The following is a 20,225-nucleotide window of genomic DNA, read 5'->3' on the forward strand; positions in this document are numbered from 1 at the left end:
GTCCCAGAGTTCGTGAAGGAATGTGTAAGAGGACACCGCGCTGGCTTTCCAGTAGAAGCGCCCTTCCTAAGCTGTGTCGCTAGGCAACCCCAGGTGTGGCATTAGCCCATCCATCCTCGAGGAAAGTGATTACGACGCAAGAACTCGGGCCCAGGACTCTGTAAACGTGGGGGACTATTTTATGGTGCTGTTCCTTGCCCTCCAGCCTCCCTCTGGGTCCTCACGGTGCCATTTCAAAGCGCTCAGTCCCAGTATTCCTAATCGATGGTCATTTCTGAGAGGGGCAGCCAGGGTGCCGTCCAGGGAAAGCCAGGTCACTCCTCTCTGGGTTTCCAACCGCATCTGGGAATGGCGGGATCGCAACCTATCCCTCGAAACCAGATGGCAGCCTCGCCAGCAGGGCCCGCCTCCCACTTCCGGCCGGACCGCGGTCACGTGCCCTGACCCCGCCCCGCAGACGCGGCTCCTCTCGCGTCGGCGAGCGTCCCGGCTCCCCTTCCGCCGGAAGTGGGGCGACTTTCCCTTTCCGGCTACGGGTCCCCAAGCGGAGCGGGAGGCCCGACGGGGGAGCCGAGCGGTGGCGGCGGCGGCGGGGGCGGTAATGGCGGAGCTGGTGCAGGGGCAGAGCGCTCCGGTGGGGATGAAGGCCGAGGGCTTCGTGGACGCTCTGCACCGGGTCCGGCAGGTACGGGCGCGGCAGGCTGGTAGGAGCACGGGAGCCTGAGGCGGGGCCGGGTCGGGCCTGATGGGGAGAAGGGGGTCCGGCCTGGGGGCGGGAGGTAACCTGGGCTGACGCCCCAGCTGGGCTCGGCCTTTCCTTGTGGCTCCTGCAGCCGAGAGGAGCCGAGGGATGAGGCGCCACTGGGAGGCCCAGGCCCAGCCTGTCGGGCCGGTCTCCCAGGTGCCTGCAGCCGCTGGGAAAGGATTTGTCCAGGACGCCTGGCCCTATCGCGTCCCCACGCCGGGGCTGGACCCGCAGGGCAGCCAGCGTGGGGTTCTGAGGTTTACGGGGGTTGGGGGCTAGGGGAGCTCACGGCGAGGACCCGGTCTAGACAGAAGGGGGCTGGCTCAGGCCCAGTAGCTTTTTAAAACTTGGAAAACATCCTCTTCAGACTTATTATATTTCGAGGGTGGAGTGGAAGGAATTCGAGGGTATTTTACTTTCGAGGGTGCTCTGGGAGAGGAGAGAAAGAAAGATGTTAGATAGGTGTGGGTGGTCCATAAGACGTAGAAATTCCTTATGGGCAATAGTTTTTCCTCTTTCAGGGAGCATGTGATATGAAGTCATTCCAGCAGTGAAACTTGACCATCTGACAATGTCGTGCATTTTGTCAGAGTTAAATAAACTGATTTTTAAGAGGTTGCAAGCTTCCCTGGAGAATGCATGTGGGACCTGCCAGAAATACTCTTTGGTTTCTGGTATGATGTTTAGAACAGAACATGTCCTTGTATTGTGTGTGAAGCTTACTGAACTTAAGTGTTAGCTCTAACACTTAAATTTCTTCTGCTGAGTGTCTTATACTCATCGTCTCTTCCTATTTAATTGTAGGCATACTAACGGATACTTTAAAAGTTGGGCTATAACTAATTACTGCTTGATTCCTAACAGAAAGCTACAGGACTCATTGTATTAGAAGAAAGCCTCCACTCGGTCGCTTGAAGATATGGTCTTTACACCTCTTTCCAGTATTCCAGGGGAGGGAACCCTACCTGTTTCCCAGATACTGACTTTTCACTGTAATACTGATGCTCCTATAGACATTACATTGGATCCCAGAAGTTTCCAAACCTGTGGTTCTGCCTAAAATTTTATCCGATGACTTGTTACTTACTGCCTAGGCACCAACCAATATATAGCGAGTATCCATCTTACTTAGACTTCAGAGCCAACCAGTGGCTGTAATGGATGAACAGTGCCATCCAGCTCCCCTTCCAGCACTCTGCTTGCCGGCGTGTTACACTGCTCTCCTCTACAGTACAGGGTCCTGAACCTTGTTTCTCACTGGCTACTAATATGTAATGGCTTTCACTCTGTGCTGATGTGTGACAATCACCTTGTCGGCCTCTGTATCCAGGAAGAATTATAGTCACTACCCTAAAGAGCTCAGATCCTCAGTTTGCAGAAGGCCTGTAGTTGAACATAAAATGAATTTTGAACCATTGAGAAGACTTTCTGCTTCTCTTGAGCCAGTGGTTGAACTCATATTCTTGGACAACCTGCTCAAGAGGGAGGGAGACCCTCTGTTAAATGCTGACCTAATGTGGATTGTTGAAGCAGTGGTGTTTACTACTAGCAGAGGAAACTTCACTGGAAATGTTCCCAGCTCTGAAATGCACCATTGACTGGAGCAGTTGTAAGCCCAATGGAGACAGTGCTGTAAGTGTATTACTTCCGAATATTAACAGCTGGAGGGCGATACTATCTCCAAGGATTTGATGGCCTTTAAAAACTAAAGAAAACACAGGTTTGTGGGTAATTTTAGGTTTATTTATAGATTTGCATTGGGCAAGAATTGAATGTTAGAAATCTAAAATATTGTGTACTTATATCAATAGTAAAGCTTACCTCAGAGGGCCTCATATCATTTGGGCATCTGATGATGGTGGTTCTGCCTTGCCATTGTGTACACAGCATGTTGCAGAAATGTGATTTTCCCCCCAGTAACTGGAGATAAAAGACAGTGCATTTCTTTATTTAAATGATTGGAAAGCTTTCTCTCCTCTTAGGTGTCCTCATAAACACCAGGGGCAGTCTGTAAGGCCCTCATAAGTTTGTCAGGGAGCAGTAAGCTGTCTGGTGCCCAGTTTACCCAGAATATCACAGCAGAGTCTGAGTTGACCCTGATGGCATTTGAACCTGCAGTTTCTATTAAGTCTGATATGTTGAGTCCAGTACCTAATCCACTAAGCTTCCCTCCTGGCATGTTGAAGCCTCCTTTTGTATCCTTTGGACTCTTTCCAGCAAAGGGAACCAATTGTTGCTGTTAGATCACTCTAAGCATGGTATTCCTAGATCTGAAGGGAGTCTCTGAAGATGTCATGTAAAATTTAAAATTTCTGCAGCAGTGTGAAGTCCAGTGAGCTAATAGTGTTTGGCCAAAGGGATAACATAGCCACTTAGTAGGGAAGTACACAAAGGTAGAAATGTGATCTGATTCAGTCCCACTGGTGAAGATCTAAAACTGCTGGGTGTTAAAAAAAAAAAAAAAATCATGTCCAGTTCTCTGAAGTCATTGGCTGGTTAGCAAAAATAAAGTGTTTCTTCAATTCTTCAACTCGTCGTTTAGAGAGCGCAGGATCCTAATAAGAATGGGATTGGACTTAAAGCCAGATTACCCTGTTCTGCGGCCACACTGCACCTCTAAGCTGACTACTGTCTGTCAGGCTTTCAAGGGGCCTCATGGAGATTATGGATGAGTAGATGCAAATCTGTTTTGTTCAGCTTTTCTAAAAATGTAAGAGTTCCTGGAAAGCCCACTGCTGATAGTTCAGTAGCATCCGTCACCAGGTGCACCCATTCGCGTGTTAACAGGACGACGTCACACCACAGTGTACTTCACATTCCCAGCAGCCTTCCTTCCACGAGCTGGACCAGCCGCCTGCCAGTCATCACCCAGATAGACGTTCTCTTATCAAACTGCTAGGGCTTCTTAGGACTTTAAGCTCCTATTTTGACCTAGACCCAGTCATTGCCTCTGCACTGCATGATTCTAGAGTGTTCTATTCACATAAATACAGTGTTAATTGGTACCTCATGGAGTTGGGCATCATGGTGATTCTGCTCTCAAATGATTGTGACCAAGCCACTGAAGAGTCAGTGGAAAGTAACCTTTGACAGATTTTAAGGCCCAGAGCCTACTCTTTACTAGCACTGTTTTTTGGAACTGTTTGGTTGGTGTGGGGCCTCGGAAGTTCCACAGTCCTGCAGAAAATGCTTCCCAGTGCTGCTGTTTCACACTTCGAGCCTGAGCAGTAGATGATTTGGCACGTGTGCTGTATAGAAACACTACATTTCCTTTAAAAGAATGTGTCTCCACCATTTAAAGAAAAGGCCTGTGTTCATTGACTGTTGGGCACTCCTCGAGAGATGCTGCCTTTGCTCACCTCATATGTGCTGCGTGTGCTGAATGCTCAGTGGCTTTCAGTTTACTCCACTGAGACTGTCTTAGACGTGCCCAGTGGTTGAGTAGCTCAGATCATCATTTCACAAGGGACTAACTCCTGGGTGTACCTTCCTTTGAACTTTCTCAGGCACTTGAAGAAAACCAGTGTCTGCAGGACATCTGTGGGTTGCTCTGTGTCTTTGCTTTGATGGGACCCAGTAGAGTACCCTACAGAGAGCGAGTTCTTGTTTAAGGGTTTTCATGATGTGACTGAGCCCATTTGGGTCACCGCACCTTTTGTTTTTTTCTTTCCTGCGGTACGCGGGCCTCTCACTGCTGTGGCCTCTCCCGCCGCGGAGCACAGGCTCTGGACGCGCAGGCTCAGCAGCCATGGCTCACTGGCCCAGCCGCTCCGCGGCATGTGGGATCTTCCCAGACCGGGGCACGAACCCGTGTCCCCTGCATCGGCAGGCAGACTCTCAACCACTGCGCCACCAGGGAAGCCCTGGGTCACCGCACTTTAATGGAAGCACTGAACTTCATATTTGGTATTGAAAAGTAGATGGTAAATGAACAGTACATTCCACTGTATGCCTCTAACGCTTTTCTGATATTCCGCTGGGACTTCTTTATCTTTCTTTTAAAATCTGATAACCCATGTGTATCATCAAAGTAAGGTTTCTTAAGTCCCAGATAAAAATTTGCGTAGACCAGAGTTTTCAGACTGGTGGCTGGAGAAGGCTCAGAGCAGGCCTGCAGGCATGCTTTGTTTGACCACACGCTGCCAACACTTAGGAACTAGAACAATTTCACGTAAAAAGTGAGATTTTTATCTAATACTTGGCCATACTGCTCCCATGTTCTGCGGTGACTTTATTTGGCAGTAGCTGGGTAGCAGCTGCCCCTTTGCACGGGGCATTGACTCTTCGAGTTGCCTTTGTTCTCACCACTTTGCTTTTGTTCTGCACTGCCCATCGGGATGCCTAGTCAGCAGCTTTTTTCCCTCATCCTTTTCCAGATTGTGAGCCCATACAATAATTTAAATTTCTAATGGAAAGAGCTCTGGTGGAGAGTTAAGGGATCTGAGTCTCCTGCAAGTAGCTGCATGACCTTGGGCTAGGTTGGCCTTTCCCAGCATTTGATCTACAAGCTGTTCATAGATCTTCCATGGAAAAGGGCTCATGGACAGAGAAGTTTGGGGGATACAGGGTTAAATAAAGGTGAATTGGCTTCTTTACTGCAGGACTTCTCAGAGCCCTTAGTATGCTTCTGTGCATTAAGTCCTACTAGGGTTTGAGATATGCATTGTAAATATACCCAAGTTCTGTCACTTCATACCCTCTTTTCATAAAACCAAATCACTGTCTGTGGATCAAACTTCAGGAAATATTAAGCTAGATAATCTCAGTGGTCCCTTCAAGCTCACCAACATTCAGAGCTTCCATCCAGCTAGATCTGAAAAAAGTTTTGGTCATATTATTTTGGTTTTTACTTTCTAATGTGTCGTGTTGCGTGTCTGTTCAAGCTCCCCTCTCCCTAGCTTTGCTGTGCAATTCTTTAACTCTGTTAATCGTCCCTCTTGAAAATGTTTTGCATTTAGAGTTTTGTTTAAAGACACTTGGGAAAGAATAGCCAGTACTTTTGGAGGCATGAACTACATTTTTATCCTAGTATCAGGTGATAGCAGATCACTTGCAAGACTGAGTAGTGTTCATGGAAATTGTGATGGGGATTGCCTGCTATTGTTTGAGGATCTGCTGAGTCCAAGGCCTCTTGCTGGATGCCGGGCCAATGTAAAGATAAATAAGACAAGTTTGTTGCTGGTTTTATCTTACCGTGGAATTAGATCCTCACAACAACTGAGTGAAATAGTCAGGACAAGGGTTATAATTTTCATTTTATATTTGGAAATAATAAGCCAAAGGGAGATAAAGCAGTATTCTCGGAGGCACACAAACAGTTAATATATGCAGTAGTTCTTGGACCCATGTCTTCTGCATTCTAAGAGGGACTCGGTTCCTTTGCAGAGGTAGTTGGGTAGTTTTCCATCTCAATGAGAATTCTGCAGCAGAATCTTCAAAGCATCAAAGGGATGCTGGTGGAATTAGATGGGACATAGGGGAGAAAACTAATGGTCATGTCATCTTGAGGGTCTTTGGAGGGGGGATCCTAGCTGGAACAGTATTTCAGCTTGGAGCCTCAGCTGGTCATCTTAGCATTTTCCCGACAGGCTTCTCCATATTCACTTTAATTTTAGCAAACGTTTAATGAGTGCCTTCTATGTGCCAAACACATTGCTGTGCATTAGGGAAGTTCTTGAACTTGTTTGGGAGCATAGACCTTTTTAAGACTCTTGAAAACTTTGAACCGCTTCTCAGAAATATTTAAATAGTTTTATGTAATTTCAGGAGCTTCATGAATTCTCTAAAGCTAATCCCTGGAGCTCCCAGTCAAGGAACCTTTGTCCTGGCTGTACCAAGATGATTGAGACAGGTCCGCACCTCAAAGAGCTCCCTGTAATGGGGAGACAGTATAACCAGCAACTTTCTCAGTGAGGTCACGCTACTTAAAGGTAGTTTGTAAAGTGCTTTGCAAACAGATAAGGGAGTATTTAATTCTCCCCAAATGTGGGTGGCATGAAGTTGTCAGCAAAAGCTACTAAGAAGAGCTGATACCATATTCGATTGACATATAGAATTCCTTGTTTTGGTTAATGCCAGTTAACAGGGCAGAATCAGCCAGGGCCCCATCTCTAATGACAACAATAGCTACCATTCATTGAGCTTGTGTTGTGCTGGGTGCCAGGCAAGGACTTTCGTATAAGTTCTCTCATTTGATGGTTGCAGAATACCCAAGAGGTAGTATAGTGCAGTGGTTATTAAGGCTTTGGATTCAGTCTATATGAGTTCAAGTTCTGCCAATCACTAGCTTAGTGACTTTGGATAAGTTATTTACCATCTTTAAACCTCAGTTTCCTCATCCGTAAAAGGGAGATCATTAATGGTGGCTATATCTATCTATCTATATCTATATAGATAGATACTTTTTTTTTTTTTTTGGAATAGCTAACATTAGAAGTTAGGAGGTTACCCTTGGGAGGTGGAGGTGGGTAGTGACTGAAGGGGTCGTGAGGCAGCTTCGGGGCTGCTGGTTATGTTCTGTTTCTTGATCCGGATGCTAGTTGCACAGGCATTTTAGTACATGAAAATTCAGGCTATCAACTCACCCATGTACTTTTTTTGTATTATTATTTTATTATTTTTTATTATTTTTCAATAGAAGGTTAAACTTAGCAAACATTTCTCGTTCCTTGCCATGTGCCCAGCGTTGTTCTCGGTGCTTTACATTGTTATCTTGGTATCCCCATGGGTACAATTCCAGGCAGACTGGCTCCAGATCCCACAGAATTGAGCTCCTGTCTGAGGTCACCGCGAAGATGAAATGAGGGCACCATCAGGCACTTAGTAAGTGCACAATGAATTTGATACACTGCCGTCTTCATAGTAACCTAGGTAGTGGGTGCAGAGTGAGGACTTGCCTCTGTGCACCGTGGCTCCAGACCTGCCCTCTGAGAGTTGCTCACCCTCAGCCACTGGGCTCGACCGCTCTGGCCACATACTGTGTCTTCCTGCTGTGGGGAGTAGAGACTTTCAGTCCAGTCTGTCGATTCACCAGGGCGGGGCCACCCTGGGTGACTTTAGAGCAGAGGTTCCAGGGAGGCAGGTTGGGTTCCTCCTCCCTAAGTGGTGGTGTGAGCTCTCACCTCTGCTTTAGAATCGACAGTGACTATGTTGAATGACATGGACCCAATCAGCGTGTGGATGACTTGCCGCCATTCAGATAGCTTTGCCTGTTTCCATTTAGTGTAAAGTTTTATTAAATGTGAAGTTGTGGAAATATTCACAGCTTTCTGTTCGGGTTTATAGGGTGAGCTACTCTGATTACAAAACTTAAAGATGTGCACTGGGAATAAGTAATTGCCACGTTTCCTGACGTTAGTGAATCGTGTACCACCTTTATTATGACTTTTGTCATATCAGTGAACCCTCAGTATTCTATTTACTTTGTATTTTAAAATCATTTTAAATTTAGATTTATTTAAAATATTTTTGAACATTCATCCATGCACCTCCCCGAATTGCTTTGTACTCTTTAGAAAACACTGGTTTAGTTCATCCCTGCATTTTACAGGGAGCGAGACCACTGAAGGTCTTGCCCAAGGTCGTACACCGGAAGAGCCAGCTGGACAACCAGGACTCCTGACTGATTCCTGGTCCAGTGCTCCGCTCCTCCACATTTCCACTGACTACTGGCAGTGGAGGTTAAATGTCTATGACGTTGATTTATATTTCATCTATTAGCTGTGCTGAAAGTAGCACAGGTAGTGAGGTAACCCATTCTTGCTGCCTCCCCCCAGAAAGGGGGAAAGTGAATCAAGTAGCAGAAAATCGGTAGCAGCGTCCCCTCAAGGTCTTGCTTTCAGATAAGCAGTGGAGTGGCCTTGGTTTTCCTGGAATATCGTGGCTTCTGTGACTATTTTCTGGCCCACACCATTATTAACTGAAAATGTACCTCACTTCCCTCAAGCAGCTGCTGTTCAGAATGGTCAGTTATGGACGTGAGGAATTACTTCTGTGTACTGGAAATCATTAGGTTTTAAGTCCTCGGGAAGTGACTATGTTTAAGAAAGTATTAGGTGGAGGAAAGAGAGTTAGCCTAGTGCTGTGGTCAGTAGCATGGACTCTGGAGTCAGGCAGGCCTGGGCTTCAATGCTGTTTCTGCCATTTATAAGATGTGTGACTTTGGGCAGGTCACTCAGCCTCTCTGAGCTTCACTTTTCCTTGTCCTAAAGTGAAAATAATAATACTAACCTCCTAAAGAATCATCATGAGGAATAAATGAGATAGCATCTTTAAAATGTTCTTAGCAGAGTGCCTACACATAGTAAGCACTCATTGAATTTTAACTCATCATTTTAGTAGGCGTTTAAAATCATGTCTTAGAACAAGGCTGCATTTGTATGAATAAAGGAATATTGTTTCTTTATAGCATATTGTAATATATAATGTGATATCAATGTAAGTTATGGTATAATTGTATATTATAACGTTAAACTCACATCTAACATTTGTTTAGCCGCAGTTCAAATGCAGTTATTGACTTCAGAGCTACACCTCTTAACCATTATCCTGTAATGCTCTTCTCTTAGTGAAAATTTCCCAAATTATAGATAACCTGAGGCAAACATGATTTAAAAACAAATCTGAAATCCTCAGTCACATTTTAGAAGGTCGCATGTTGATTTAATCAAAATTAGGAATAGAAAACTATTGTGACACTTCTGGCATATCAGCTTTGGGGAAAAAATTACGTTCCAGCAGTGTATGAAACATACCATATAAACTATAAGGAACGCCAAGGACTCAGGCGTGACATCTGAGCTAATTTGGAAGGGAGGGAAGGGGTCTGGAAGCTAAGAGGTCTCATCAGAAGAGGGTAGAGAGAGTGCCAGATATGTGGAGCTTACATTTAGGGTCCTGTCTTTGAGGGTGATCTGACATGCACACTACTGGGGGACTCCACTGATAACCATAACCTTTTCTCTTGTGTTTTGGGGTCGTCGTTACTGTCTCTTGCCAATGTTTTGGTCTGTCTTCAAACAGACAACTGGGCCAGTAATCTTGTGAAAACCCTCACATTGGCCATTTACTGCTCAGTTTATTGGGCAGACGAAAGGGTCTCGGTGGGGCATAAGCCACTGCAGTGTTCTCACCTTTTAATCTGCCTGCTTCCCGAGCTGAGTCCTTAAAGATAAGTTTTGCATCTTAAGTAAGTAACCAACCTCCACAAGTTTATCCAAATCACATACAGAGAGCAAGGTTGAAAGTTGGTGGTAGAATGCTGTTAGGCGAGATTTATACAGTATTCTGTTTTAGAGCAAATGCCCACTTGCCTTGAAATTTGAATATAAGAGATGGGGTTTCTATCAGCAGTCTTAGTATTTTAATTATTTAACTTAAAATAGTGTTTTTCAACAAGCACCTGTCCAGGCTACCACCATCTGTAGCCTAGACAGGGCAAACATTTTCTTCAAAAGTCCATAGTGGGAATTCCCTGGTGGTCCAGTGGTTAGGACTCCGCGCTTTCACTGCCAAGCGCCCAGGTTCAGTCCCTTTTTGGGGAACTGAGATCCCACAAGCCGCGTGGTGCGGCCAAAAAAAAAAAAAGTTCAGGTAGTAAATTTTATACACACACACACACACACACACACACACACACACACACACACACACACACACACTCTGCACACCATATGATCTCTGTGAATGGGTGTGGCTGTGTTCTAATAAAACTTTATTTACCAAAGCAGGTAGTTCACCAGCTGGGGTTTGCTGACTCCTGGCCTAGAATACCTCCTAAATGGTCCTGCTACTCTTGTCCCCTTAGAATCTATTGATATTTTCCTTGTCCAGGGGCATTTTTTTAAATCATAACTCAGCAGGTTACTCCCCTTACTAAGCCTTGTAGTTGCTTTCCATCACCCTTCATATAAAATCCAAGCCCCAGAATTCCCTGGTGGTCCAGTGGTTAGGACTCCATGCTTCCACTGCAGGGGGGCACAGGCTCCGTCCCTGGTCAGGGAACTAAGATCCTGCAAACTGCGAGGTGCAGCTAAATACAGACGTAAACATAAATAAATAAATAAGTGAATAAATCCAAGCCCCTTCCCATGACCTCTGAAGCCCTGTGTGAACTGCCCTTGCCCACCCCTTGGAACACATCTAGTTCCTTCTGTTCTAGTGACGTCAACTTACCTATCAAGCTTTCTCCTGCCTCAGGGCCTTTGTACAAGCTGTTCCCTCTGCCTAGAATGCTCTTCCTCATCATTTAGGTGTCAGATCACATCTCACCTCACAGCAGCCTTCCCTGATCACCCTGTTTAAAGTAGCTCTCCTGAGGACTCTGTATGTCCTTGTCTTCTCTTATTAGTATCATGCTTATCACCAGCTGAAATGATCAGTTTACTGATTAGCTTGTGTACCTGTGACTCCCCACTGACTGCCGACTCTGGGAGAGTAAGGACCTGCTTATTCTTGTTCACTGCAGAGCCCAGGACGTAGACACTCAGCACTTGTTGGGTGAGTGGCCTTCTTTTACAGCCCTGGTATTTGTGAAGGGCTGGTATCTTTCCCGTGTACAGAGCTCCTTTGTGTTCAGAGAATGTTGTTATCTCTTCAAAAACTATGAAGCAGATGGTATTATACCCAGAGGATCTTAGGCAGAGAGGAAGGGGACTTGCCCAACACCGCAGAACTAGGAAATGAAAAGGACGAGACCTGACCCAGGATACCTGACATTTAAATTCTGCCTTAGGTTTTCAGTATCATGATTGTCTTTGGTTGTTTATTTGTTTAATTTATGTTGGTCCCAGAAAGTCTCAGAATTCTGGGCACATTTGGACAACCTCAGGAAAACTACCACTGAAGACACAGGTCTGGGACATCTCTGCTGGCTGCCCTTAATCCACCCTTGCTTGTTAGGCTTAACTGAGGGACTAACATCAAGACCAGTTGTAAATATTCCTTCGATTAAATCAGAGAGTTAATTTATTGTGAAAATCAAGTTTAATTCCTAATGGAAACAAAGCAGATAAGCGTAGGAAGCTCTACATAGCATTTGTTTCTAGGGGAAAAATTGAATAGCTATGTTCTGTTCTTTGATGATGAATGTTAGAAGTTAGAATAGCTCTCAGAGGTTATCTCGGTTTCTCCAGCACAGGAATCCTTCCAAACTAGTCTGGACAGATGGTCATCCCCCTGCTGTTTGAACTTCCAGTGAAGAGCAGCCTGTTGTTTTACGTTTCTGTAGATCACATCATCACTTTGTAGGGGTTAAAGTCAATAGGACGAATATATACCTAAAGAGCTGTCAACATTTGAGCAAACATGGCCTTTTAAATATTGCTGCGGAATTTGTTCCTTAAGGGAATCCTGTGCTGAAACCTTTTGAACAAAGTTCTTCATATTCTTGGCCTGCTTTTTTCCTTAAAATGTGGTATACCTATATTTTAAGTGATGACTTGAAAATTTGCTTGTAGAAGACACATTTTTGGAAGTATCATTTCTAAAGACACATTATTACTAAGACCAAAAGGGAACTCAGTGCAGAGTCCATGTCCGGTCACAACATTGCTTTACGTTAATCTCCGTCGGGGGGAGAAATGGGGTAACAGCCCTTTAAAGAAGACTCTTGTCTTTCTCCCTCGATGGAGCCATGATTTGTTACTGAGTATTTAAATCTGATTCTCTCTGTAGATTGCTGCTAAAATTGATTCAATTCCTCACTTGAATAATTCCACACCTCTAGTGGACCCCTCAGTGTATGGCTATGGAGTACAAAAACGGCCCTTGGATGATGGAGGTAAGTTGCTGTAAATATCTTTGCCTTTCAGGTGGTAGTGAACCTGCCAGTTAAGTTGGAGTCTGTGTCAGCCATTTCCTTAACAGCTTTCTCCAGCGTCACTCTCTGAAGAAGAATGCTTGTGGGGAAGTATTTAAGATGATTTTCCTCAGCAGTTCTACGGTATTTGAGTTCTTACTTGCCTTGATAATACGGGAAGTCTTTTCGGCTGGGCTGTAAGGTAAAAGACAGTCTTCGAGCATCAGCTTGGAAATAATTGGACTGATTCGAGAGTTTTGCTTGATTTAGCCCTCAGCTATTCCTCAGTGCACACGTGGGAATTGAAGTTCCCACTTTTCTCCAAAGAAAAGCTGGGATTTGGTGCATGGCTCTGTGGAGGCTGTGGCTACGTACTGACCTTAAAGAAAGGAAAGGGGAGTGATGACCTTTTTTCAGTTTATCTGCTGGGTTTTTTCCACCATTCCCATTTATAACAGGCTCTTTCTAGCAGCATCCATTTTTCTTTCACTCATTCTTCGTTTATTTCATTGGTTTGTTGATATACGCTACTCATCCCCAAAAGAATTTGAGACCACTTAGAAGTGCGCCGTTACCAGCACTTTGGCAAAGAGTATCAGATGTGTTTCTGCAGAGAACTTGGACTTCCTTTATCATATTTCATCTCCCACAAAGTAGCTCTGTAAAAGGGATTCTGAAATACACTAGATGGCACGTGAATATGCACGTAGTGGGTGGGCCAGTGTCTTCTCTTCCTGTCCTCAATCTGCATACGTACCCAGCCACGTATGTGTGTTCATATTTCTGTGATACCTTATTAAGTGAAAAACAGTCAAGGTATACAACAGTATATATTTTGTAATCTCCTTTCCCAAAAAAAAGTGCATGTTTTATGTTCATAGAAAAAATGTAGTTTGGCATGACTAATTGCTCTGGTCTCTTTGGAGATTCTAAAAGAGAGATTGCCATCATTTTTGTAAGTGGGAACCTTTTTGGAATAATTATATAGACTCACACGGTGCAGATTTTAATGGAACAACCCGCAATTTGGGTATAAAAGTTCTTGTCTATTTAAAAAAATTATTAATGTTTATGGTCACTCACAGAAAATCTACCACAGGGCCACTGGAACTAAGGGGAACATTTACACTGCTACTCTGTAACGGTATCTTGTGATCATCTTATATTTGATTGGCATGAGTGATTTCTTAGACCGAACATGAGTGATTGTATTATCTGCATTTTTGCCTTAGCAAAAAGCTGTCATGCAAAGCAACCTTTTTTACCTTTTCGGGGCAATCATGTTTCAGTTCCTCTTATGGGACATCAATATAAAAATAACAGTAAGTTGTCTGGCTCTGAGCATATGTCTCATTAATGGACAGTGTGTCTCTCTGGCCCACCATTTCCAGAAATTGAGATCAATACATTCCACAACTCTCAGCCTTGTTTTCACCCACCGCGTGGAGTTGAAGTGTAAAACTTGTGCCCACAGAGAAGAGTATCACTATGTCCTTTGCATAATGAATGCCTGAAAATTTGCAAATGAAACCTCTGGCATCTTGCAGGCTTTTTTTCTCCCATTAATCCTTTGCACACCCATTTGAAAGAATGTTGCTCGTTAAGTCACCAGTAAGTCCAGAATCTCACTTGAAACTCCAGTTCATTATTATATGTGTATCGTCACCTTTTTTTTTTTTGAGAACCATAATTTTTTGCATTTTGGGGGACTAAGTTCTTGTGATTAGAGAATAAATACACTTTTTCTCTTTCCTCCCCCCAAATATTAAGTCTCCTTTAGTAGGAAAGAACCGAGGGAGACCCTTTCCGCCTTGAACCGCGTCTCCTGTCATCCCCAGGCCTGTGTTTTACCATGACGACAGACTGTATTTGAAGTATGAGAAATTTCTCTCAGGCCTTTTACGTTCTACATAACGGTTTGATAAAGTTAATCCTCTCTTCTGTTTAAATAACAGAATTACACAAATGGTTTGTTTTTCTCCAAGTTGGTCTCTTTGTGTAGAGTTTGAGATTTGCTGTGGACCTTAAGGAGAGCTGGGCATCTGGGGCCTGCCCCAGCCTCTTGTCAGTTGTCTCCTGACAGGGGTGAGGTCACTGGGCCAGTTCTGTTCTCTTGAATAAATATGTGGATAAACAGACCCTGTCAAGGAAAGTGATGTTCGTGTTTACCCAACAGCTTTCTAAGGGTCACAGGCTTGCTGTTTGTGAGATGAAAGTTTAGAAAAGCAGAGACGAACAACAAGCAGGAATGCCGGCACTTTTTTCTTAGCAATAAAGATTTCCGAGGGCTTTGCAGTTTTTTGTTTGTTTTGGCTTGGGATTTTTTGAGGGACATTCATCAGATCACCTCTTTAGCAATATGAACTTGCAGACTTTCCCGTGAAGCCAGGTTCTTTGACGTCTGGGAGGTTAAAGTTCAGTCCCCTAGAAGTTTTTGGAGGTGTTATTTGGGTCTGTTTAAAGGTACTTCAACTCTTAAGTCAACCATAAAGAACCTTAACATAGGGCTTACTCAGGACATGGAGATGTGCAAACACATGTATGAATGGGAGGATTTTTTAAAGTGCTAGGCAGTAAAACAGGAGGAGAGCGATTTGAGTTCGTTGTGTTCTGATGTAGAAAGCGATTTGGGTTAGTTGTGTACCAAGGCAGTGGTGAGTTGTCCGTCAAGCTGCCAGTTCATGAGCTCACCTGGAACCCAGCAGGAGCTTTGCACCCAGCGTCCAGAGCCTGCCTCGGTCCCTGATCTGGGAAGAGCAGTCATCCTGCTGCCCTCCCCCTCTGGGTCAGGTCATTTTCGCTGTCAGCGTCTTCCGTCTTGGCACCCACGCTTTCTCACGGTTTTTGAGGTGCACCCTGCGGATTCGAGAAGCTCCCTGCTGGTCTTGGTGTGACAGTGGTTCCATCCAGTACTTTCTTCATGCTTCTGCTGGAGCCCATCGAACCAGTTCCACCCCTCTGCTCTATGACTTGTGGCAGCTTCCGGTAACCGGGGGGCCCAGCCCTTCCTAACCTGGCCACCGCCTCCTGCCCTTCCAGTCTCGCTCCCCCGTTCTGCGCTCTGCAGCGGCCTAGTCAGCTTCCTTCTCTGCTCTTCCAGAGACACTTCCCCCATCCCAGCCCTTTACCTGACTGACTCCTGCTCACGCTCAGTCTCGGATGTGATGTGACTCCCTCCTGGCAACCTGTTCTCATCCTCACCTTTTGACTTTCTTCAGTGCCCCGCTCGCCTGCCCTCTCAGGGTGCCCCCTCCCTTCTTTCGTTTCCTTCGTCCCCTTTACTCCTCCCTCCCTCCCTGTTCCCCCTCTTCCTCCCGTTCTCACACGCCCACCTCATCGGGAAATAATAAATGGCACTCTGCTCTGAACTTCGACAGCAGTTCACTTGTCCCCTCCTTGGGGCGCATTTCATCTTCTTTATTCTGCAGGTGACGGGACGTCACGTCCCTCTCCTACCAGATTCCACGTGCCATGATCATAAAGACAGTTTATTTCCCTACCTACCTCATGCAGTGAGTGAATAAATGGCTTGATACCTGAGTTCTCCCTCCGTGTATCCTATGATAGCATTTAGGAAATTGTGTGAAAAGGAAGCTCCAGATTTAAGAGAGTAGTATTAGCTCACTGATGTAGAAATGCAAGTTTAACTTTCATCTAAATCAGAAGTTGGCAGGCTTTTTCTTAAAGGGCCACGTAGTAAATATTTTAGGCTTTCAGGCCGTATGGTCTCCGTCCCACCCACTCAACTCTGCCATTGGCACTCGAAAGCAGCCTTAGACAGTACGTATACAAATGAGCATGGCTGTGTCCCAATAACTGGTTGTTTACAGAAGTGGAAAGCTGGCCCTCAGGCGTAGTTTGCCAACCTCTGATCTCAAATCAGCCTTGTCAAATGATTAACTCTAATACTTGCTTAATCGTCAGTTAGGAAGGTGTACAGAGGGTCCCCACTCCCCTAATTTCCTTAAACAAATCTCCTTGTCTCAGGTTCCACTCTCTGTCTTGACTGCTGGAGAAAACAAGTGGTTTCTACTCTTTACGTAGAGCTGGTTGACAGATGGAAAAGGCACTCTTCCCATTGTCCCCGCCATATTTCGAGGGGCAATGAAAGCATCTTCTCCAGTTTTTTTTTTTTTTACTCTGGGAGAGTTTTAGGTAATCACGTCCCCTTGAGCTCTTTTAGTTCAAACAGACCACACTCTCTTCCTGTCTAATCTGTAAAGAATGGCACCAAAATCAGAACTTGGGGTGAATAAAGCGCCATTCCTGCCATTGCAAAGGGTTGGGGTTGGGGGGCGGGGAGCGTTATGCTAGTGACTTTGAACATATGCCTGTCTTTGCTACCAGAGACTTTGATACTTACGTAATACCATCTTAGCTTTACCACACTTCCTGGTCTTCTTGTGGAATGAAGGAAGGAGAATTTTTAGGGGTACTACCAAATGAATGATTTACAGGAAGATTGGAATAGAATATCTCTATGGTCCTTTGCAAGTTTTATTTCAGCACTTGTGGCATAGGGCAAGGAGAAGGAGGAAAAAAGAGTGAGGAGGAAAGAATGTTTTAAATTCCAGACTTTCAGAGAGAGAAGGGGGATGAGAGGTGGCCGTGCTCGGGAGTGGCGAGGGCCAGTGTGCCTGCAGCTGCGTGGCAGGGGCGTCCGTGCAGCTGCAGGCACGGGGCCTGCACCACCTCAGGCAGGATCCTGCAAGGGCCAGAGCCTCTGCTTCGGGAAGAGAGAAAAGTGCATCTCAGAGATGCTCATACTCTCCCTGTATGGAGGGTAATAATGATGCTGCAGGGGTGAAGAGCCAAGACTAAAACCCGGTCCCTGAGGGTTGGAGGGGGTGGGGGAAGATCTGCCTTTTACAAAGTAGGGAAAGTAAATCAGGGGTGTTGTCAAGCAGTAGACTTCAAGCCGGGGTGCACGATGTCCTCCCAGGGTTAGGTGGGTGTGGACAGGTTCACGGGATCCTTCTCCAGCTCTTACGCTTCTGTGCACCCTCTCCCCTAAAATGGATCTGAGAATTGTGTCTCTGCTGGGGATGCCACGTGGGCCTACTCCTTTCCACGCCCCTTTTCACATCACCCTCCTTTAGTTTATGGCAGTTTGTCACCAAGAGCGGTGAAATCCTCAACTGCCTCAAGAGGGGTGAGTCCGGGATCCTGAGTGGGGAATCCCAAGACGATAAAAGCATGAGAGTCTTGGTAAGAAGATTTTTATTTTATCCAGGTAACAGCTCATGGCAGAGGCTCACGCTGTCCCCTCCTCCCCTCCACCTGACCCGTCCGTTTTAGGATTGTAATTCAGAAGTGAGTTGTCGTCACGTGAGTGCATATTAACACATGTGTGAGTTGGAAAAGGGAAGTGAGTTTTTTTTCCTGGCAGAGTATGATCTGACTGGTTGGTTTGACAGTTGGCTTAGCCAAGTAGATGAAATCGTAGACATCTTCCATGAAAACAGGTGAGCTAAATCTGCAGTATCAGTGTTGCAGCAGAGATATAACTGAAGCCATGTGCAATACCTGATATATTATTTGCACCCATTAACCTAGGAAAATAACTTAATTGTCAAATCAAAAGGGTTTCATAGTTTTTCAAAATTCTTTTAGGGAATATATGACCCAGAGTGGTTCTTGACCCTGGCTGTATGTGAAAACCACCTGATTAGCTTTTTTTTTTTAAATTTTATTTACTTTTTATTTTTATTTTTGGCTGCGTTGGGTCTTCATGGCTGTGTGGGGCTTTCTCTGGTTGCGGCGAGCAGGGGCTACTCTTCGTTGCGGTGCGCGGGCTTCTCATTGCGGTGGCTTCTCTTGTGGAGCACGGGCTCTAGGTGCGTGGGCTTCAGTAGTTGTGGCACGCGGGATTTGGAGCACAGGCTCAGTAGTTGTGGCGCACGGGTTTAGTTGCTCCGCGGCATGTGGGATCTTCTTGGACCAGGGCTCGAACCTGTGTCCACTGCATTGGCAGGCGGATTCTTAACCACTGCGCCACCAGGGAAGCCCCCTGATGAGCTTTTTGCAAAACTAAATATGCACTTACCATTCAGGCCACGGTTACACTCCTGGGCATTTATCCCCAAGAAAAGAAAACTTGTGTTGACACAAAAACTTGCCCACACATCTTCATAGCAGCTTTATTCATAATAGCCCCAAACTGAAGCCCAGATGTCCTTCAGCAGGTGACTGGTTAACAACCTGGTATCTCCATGGTCTGCACGGAATACCACTCAGCAGTATAAAGGAACAGACTGTTGATACCTGCAGCCACCTGGATGGATCCCTAGGAAATTACGCCGAGTGAAAAAAGCCAACCGCAAAAGGTTACATACTGTATGATCCCACTTACATGACATTTTTGGAACGGAAAATAGATTAGTGATCGCCAGGGTGTAGAGATGGAGTGGTGGGAGGGCCCGTACAGAATAAGAAGAGGCCGGAAGGAGCCCTGGAGCCTGAACTCCTTATTGTAGAGGTGTCTGGAGAAGTGGTTTGACCAAGGGCGGGTACCTGATAAGTGGCAGAAGGAAGACTTGAAACTGGGTCCCTGTCTCATGTGCTGTAATAGGGAATGCTTGAGAATGGAGACTCCAGAGTCTGAGTTTGGGGTTTGAATCCCAGCTCTTCGTGGTATTAGCTGTGTGGCTTTGGGCAGCTTGCTTTACTTCTCTAAGTCTGTTTCCTCACCTGTAAAATGGAGATCATATTTACCTCATGAAATTATCATCAGGATTGTAAGAAGTGATTTTCACACTTTTAAAGTACTACTTACAATGTAAGAAATACTCATATCTCCCTCCATCAGAACTAGTGACTACACACATACTAAAATCACGTGTGTAATTGAAATTAAAACTTTATGAAATACGTATCCTTAGTATCCATGGTCCCTTCAGTTTTCTATTTCATTTTTAATAAAGCTGGTCGTGACCCCCTAAATTGATTTCATAGCCGCTGGATGAAATGAAAATAAGGCACAGTACTGTAAACAAGTATCATACCCTTTATTTTTCCTCTTAATTTTTCTCCCGAGACCCTTGGGTGGGCACTGGAACTGGGGAGGGGTGCAGGTGGGGTTCCTAACACCTCTGCACTCCTGGAGACCAGGGTAGGTTGCTGCTTTCCCCATGAGACTCTCACCTTGAAGGCAAAGATGACCTCGTTCACCATTTCACGCCCCGGACCCGGCACAGTGCCCAGCGCCTGAAAGGCATGACGGTTCAGAGGTCACGTGGGCACGGGCACTCGCTCACCTGTGCCCTTTTCTGAGGGCTTGGGTGTGATCGCGCCTCCATCGGTCAAATGGGACGGGTAGTGACAGCATCTGCCTCGCAGGGCTCTTGTAGGACTAAGTGGGTTCTTGCAGGTGAGGCACCTAGAGGAGCGCCCTTTGAAGCTAGTGGTGGTCTTCCACTCGCAGAGCATGTCAACTGCAAGTGGAAGTGACATTATTGAGATAAACTTGGATTTACTCTCGCCTTTAAAAAATAATAATTTGCCAAATGAGTTAGAGATTATGCGTCTAGGGACTTAGAGCTGAGCTAAGTGTGTCAGTTTGTTGTGGCTCTGGGATGGGGGCTGCTGCCTTAGAACACAGGAAGCCTTCGTATTGTCCTTGGCAGAAAAGCTTTTAAAAAATGCCTTGGAAACTGCAGATGTCCCTGCAGCTGACTGCAAGTC

At 45.5% G+C, this 20,225-nt stretch overlaps 1 protein-coding gene across 3 annotated transcripts in view; it reads left to right on the plus strand.

Annotated features, from left to right (window-relative positions):
• Nucleotides 1-552: 552 nt before the first annotated feature.
• FUBP3 (far upstream element binding protein 3) overlaps nt 553-20,225 on the plus strand; it is a 49,289-nt gene continuing 29,616 nt past the window's right edge. For 2 of the 3 annotated variants that reach the window (XM_079926425.1, XM_079926427.1), the window contains exons 1-2: nt 553-685; nt 12,419-12,524. In XM_079926425.1, coding sequence (XP_079782551.1) covers nt 602-685; nt 12,419-12,524 — 190 coding nt within the window. In that variant the 5' untranslated portion in view covers nt 553-601. Of the gene's footprint in view, nt 686-1,609; nt 2,378-12,418; nt 12,525-20,225 lie in introns of all 3 variants that reach the window. The other variant, XM_079926426.1, reaches the window with a different exon arrangement.

The sequence above is a fragment of the Stenella coeruleoalba genome, assembly GCF_951394435.1.
Source record: "Stenella coeruleoalba genome assembly, chromosome: 7".
Classification (NCBI taxonomy): domain Eukaryota; kingdom Metazoa; phylum Chordata; class Mammalia; order Artiodactyla; family Delphinidae; genus Stenella; species Stenella coeruleoalba.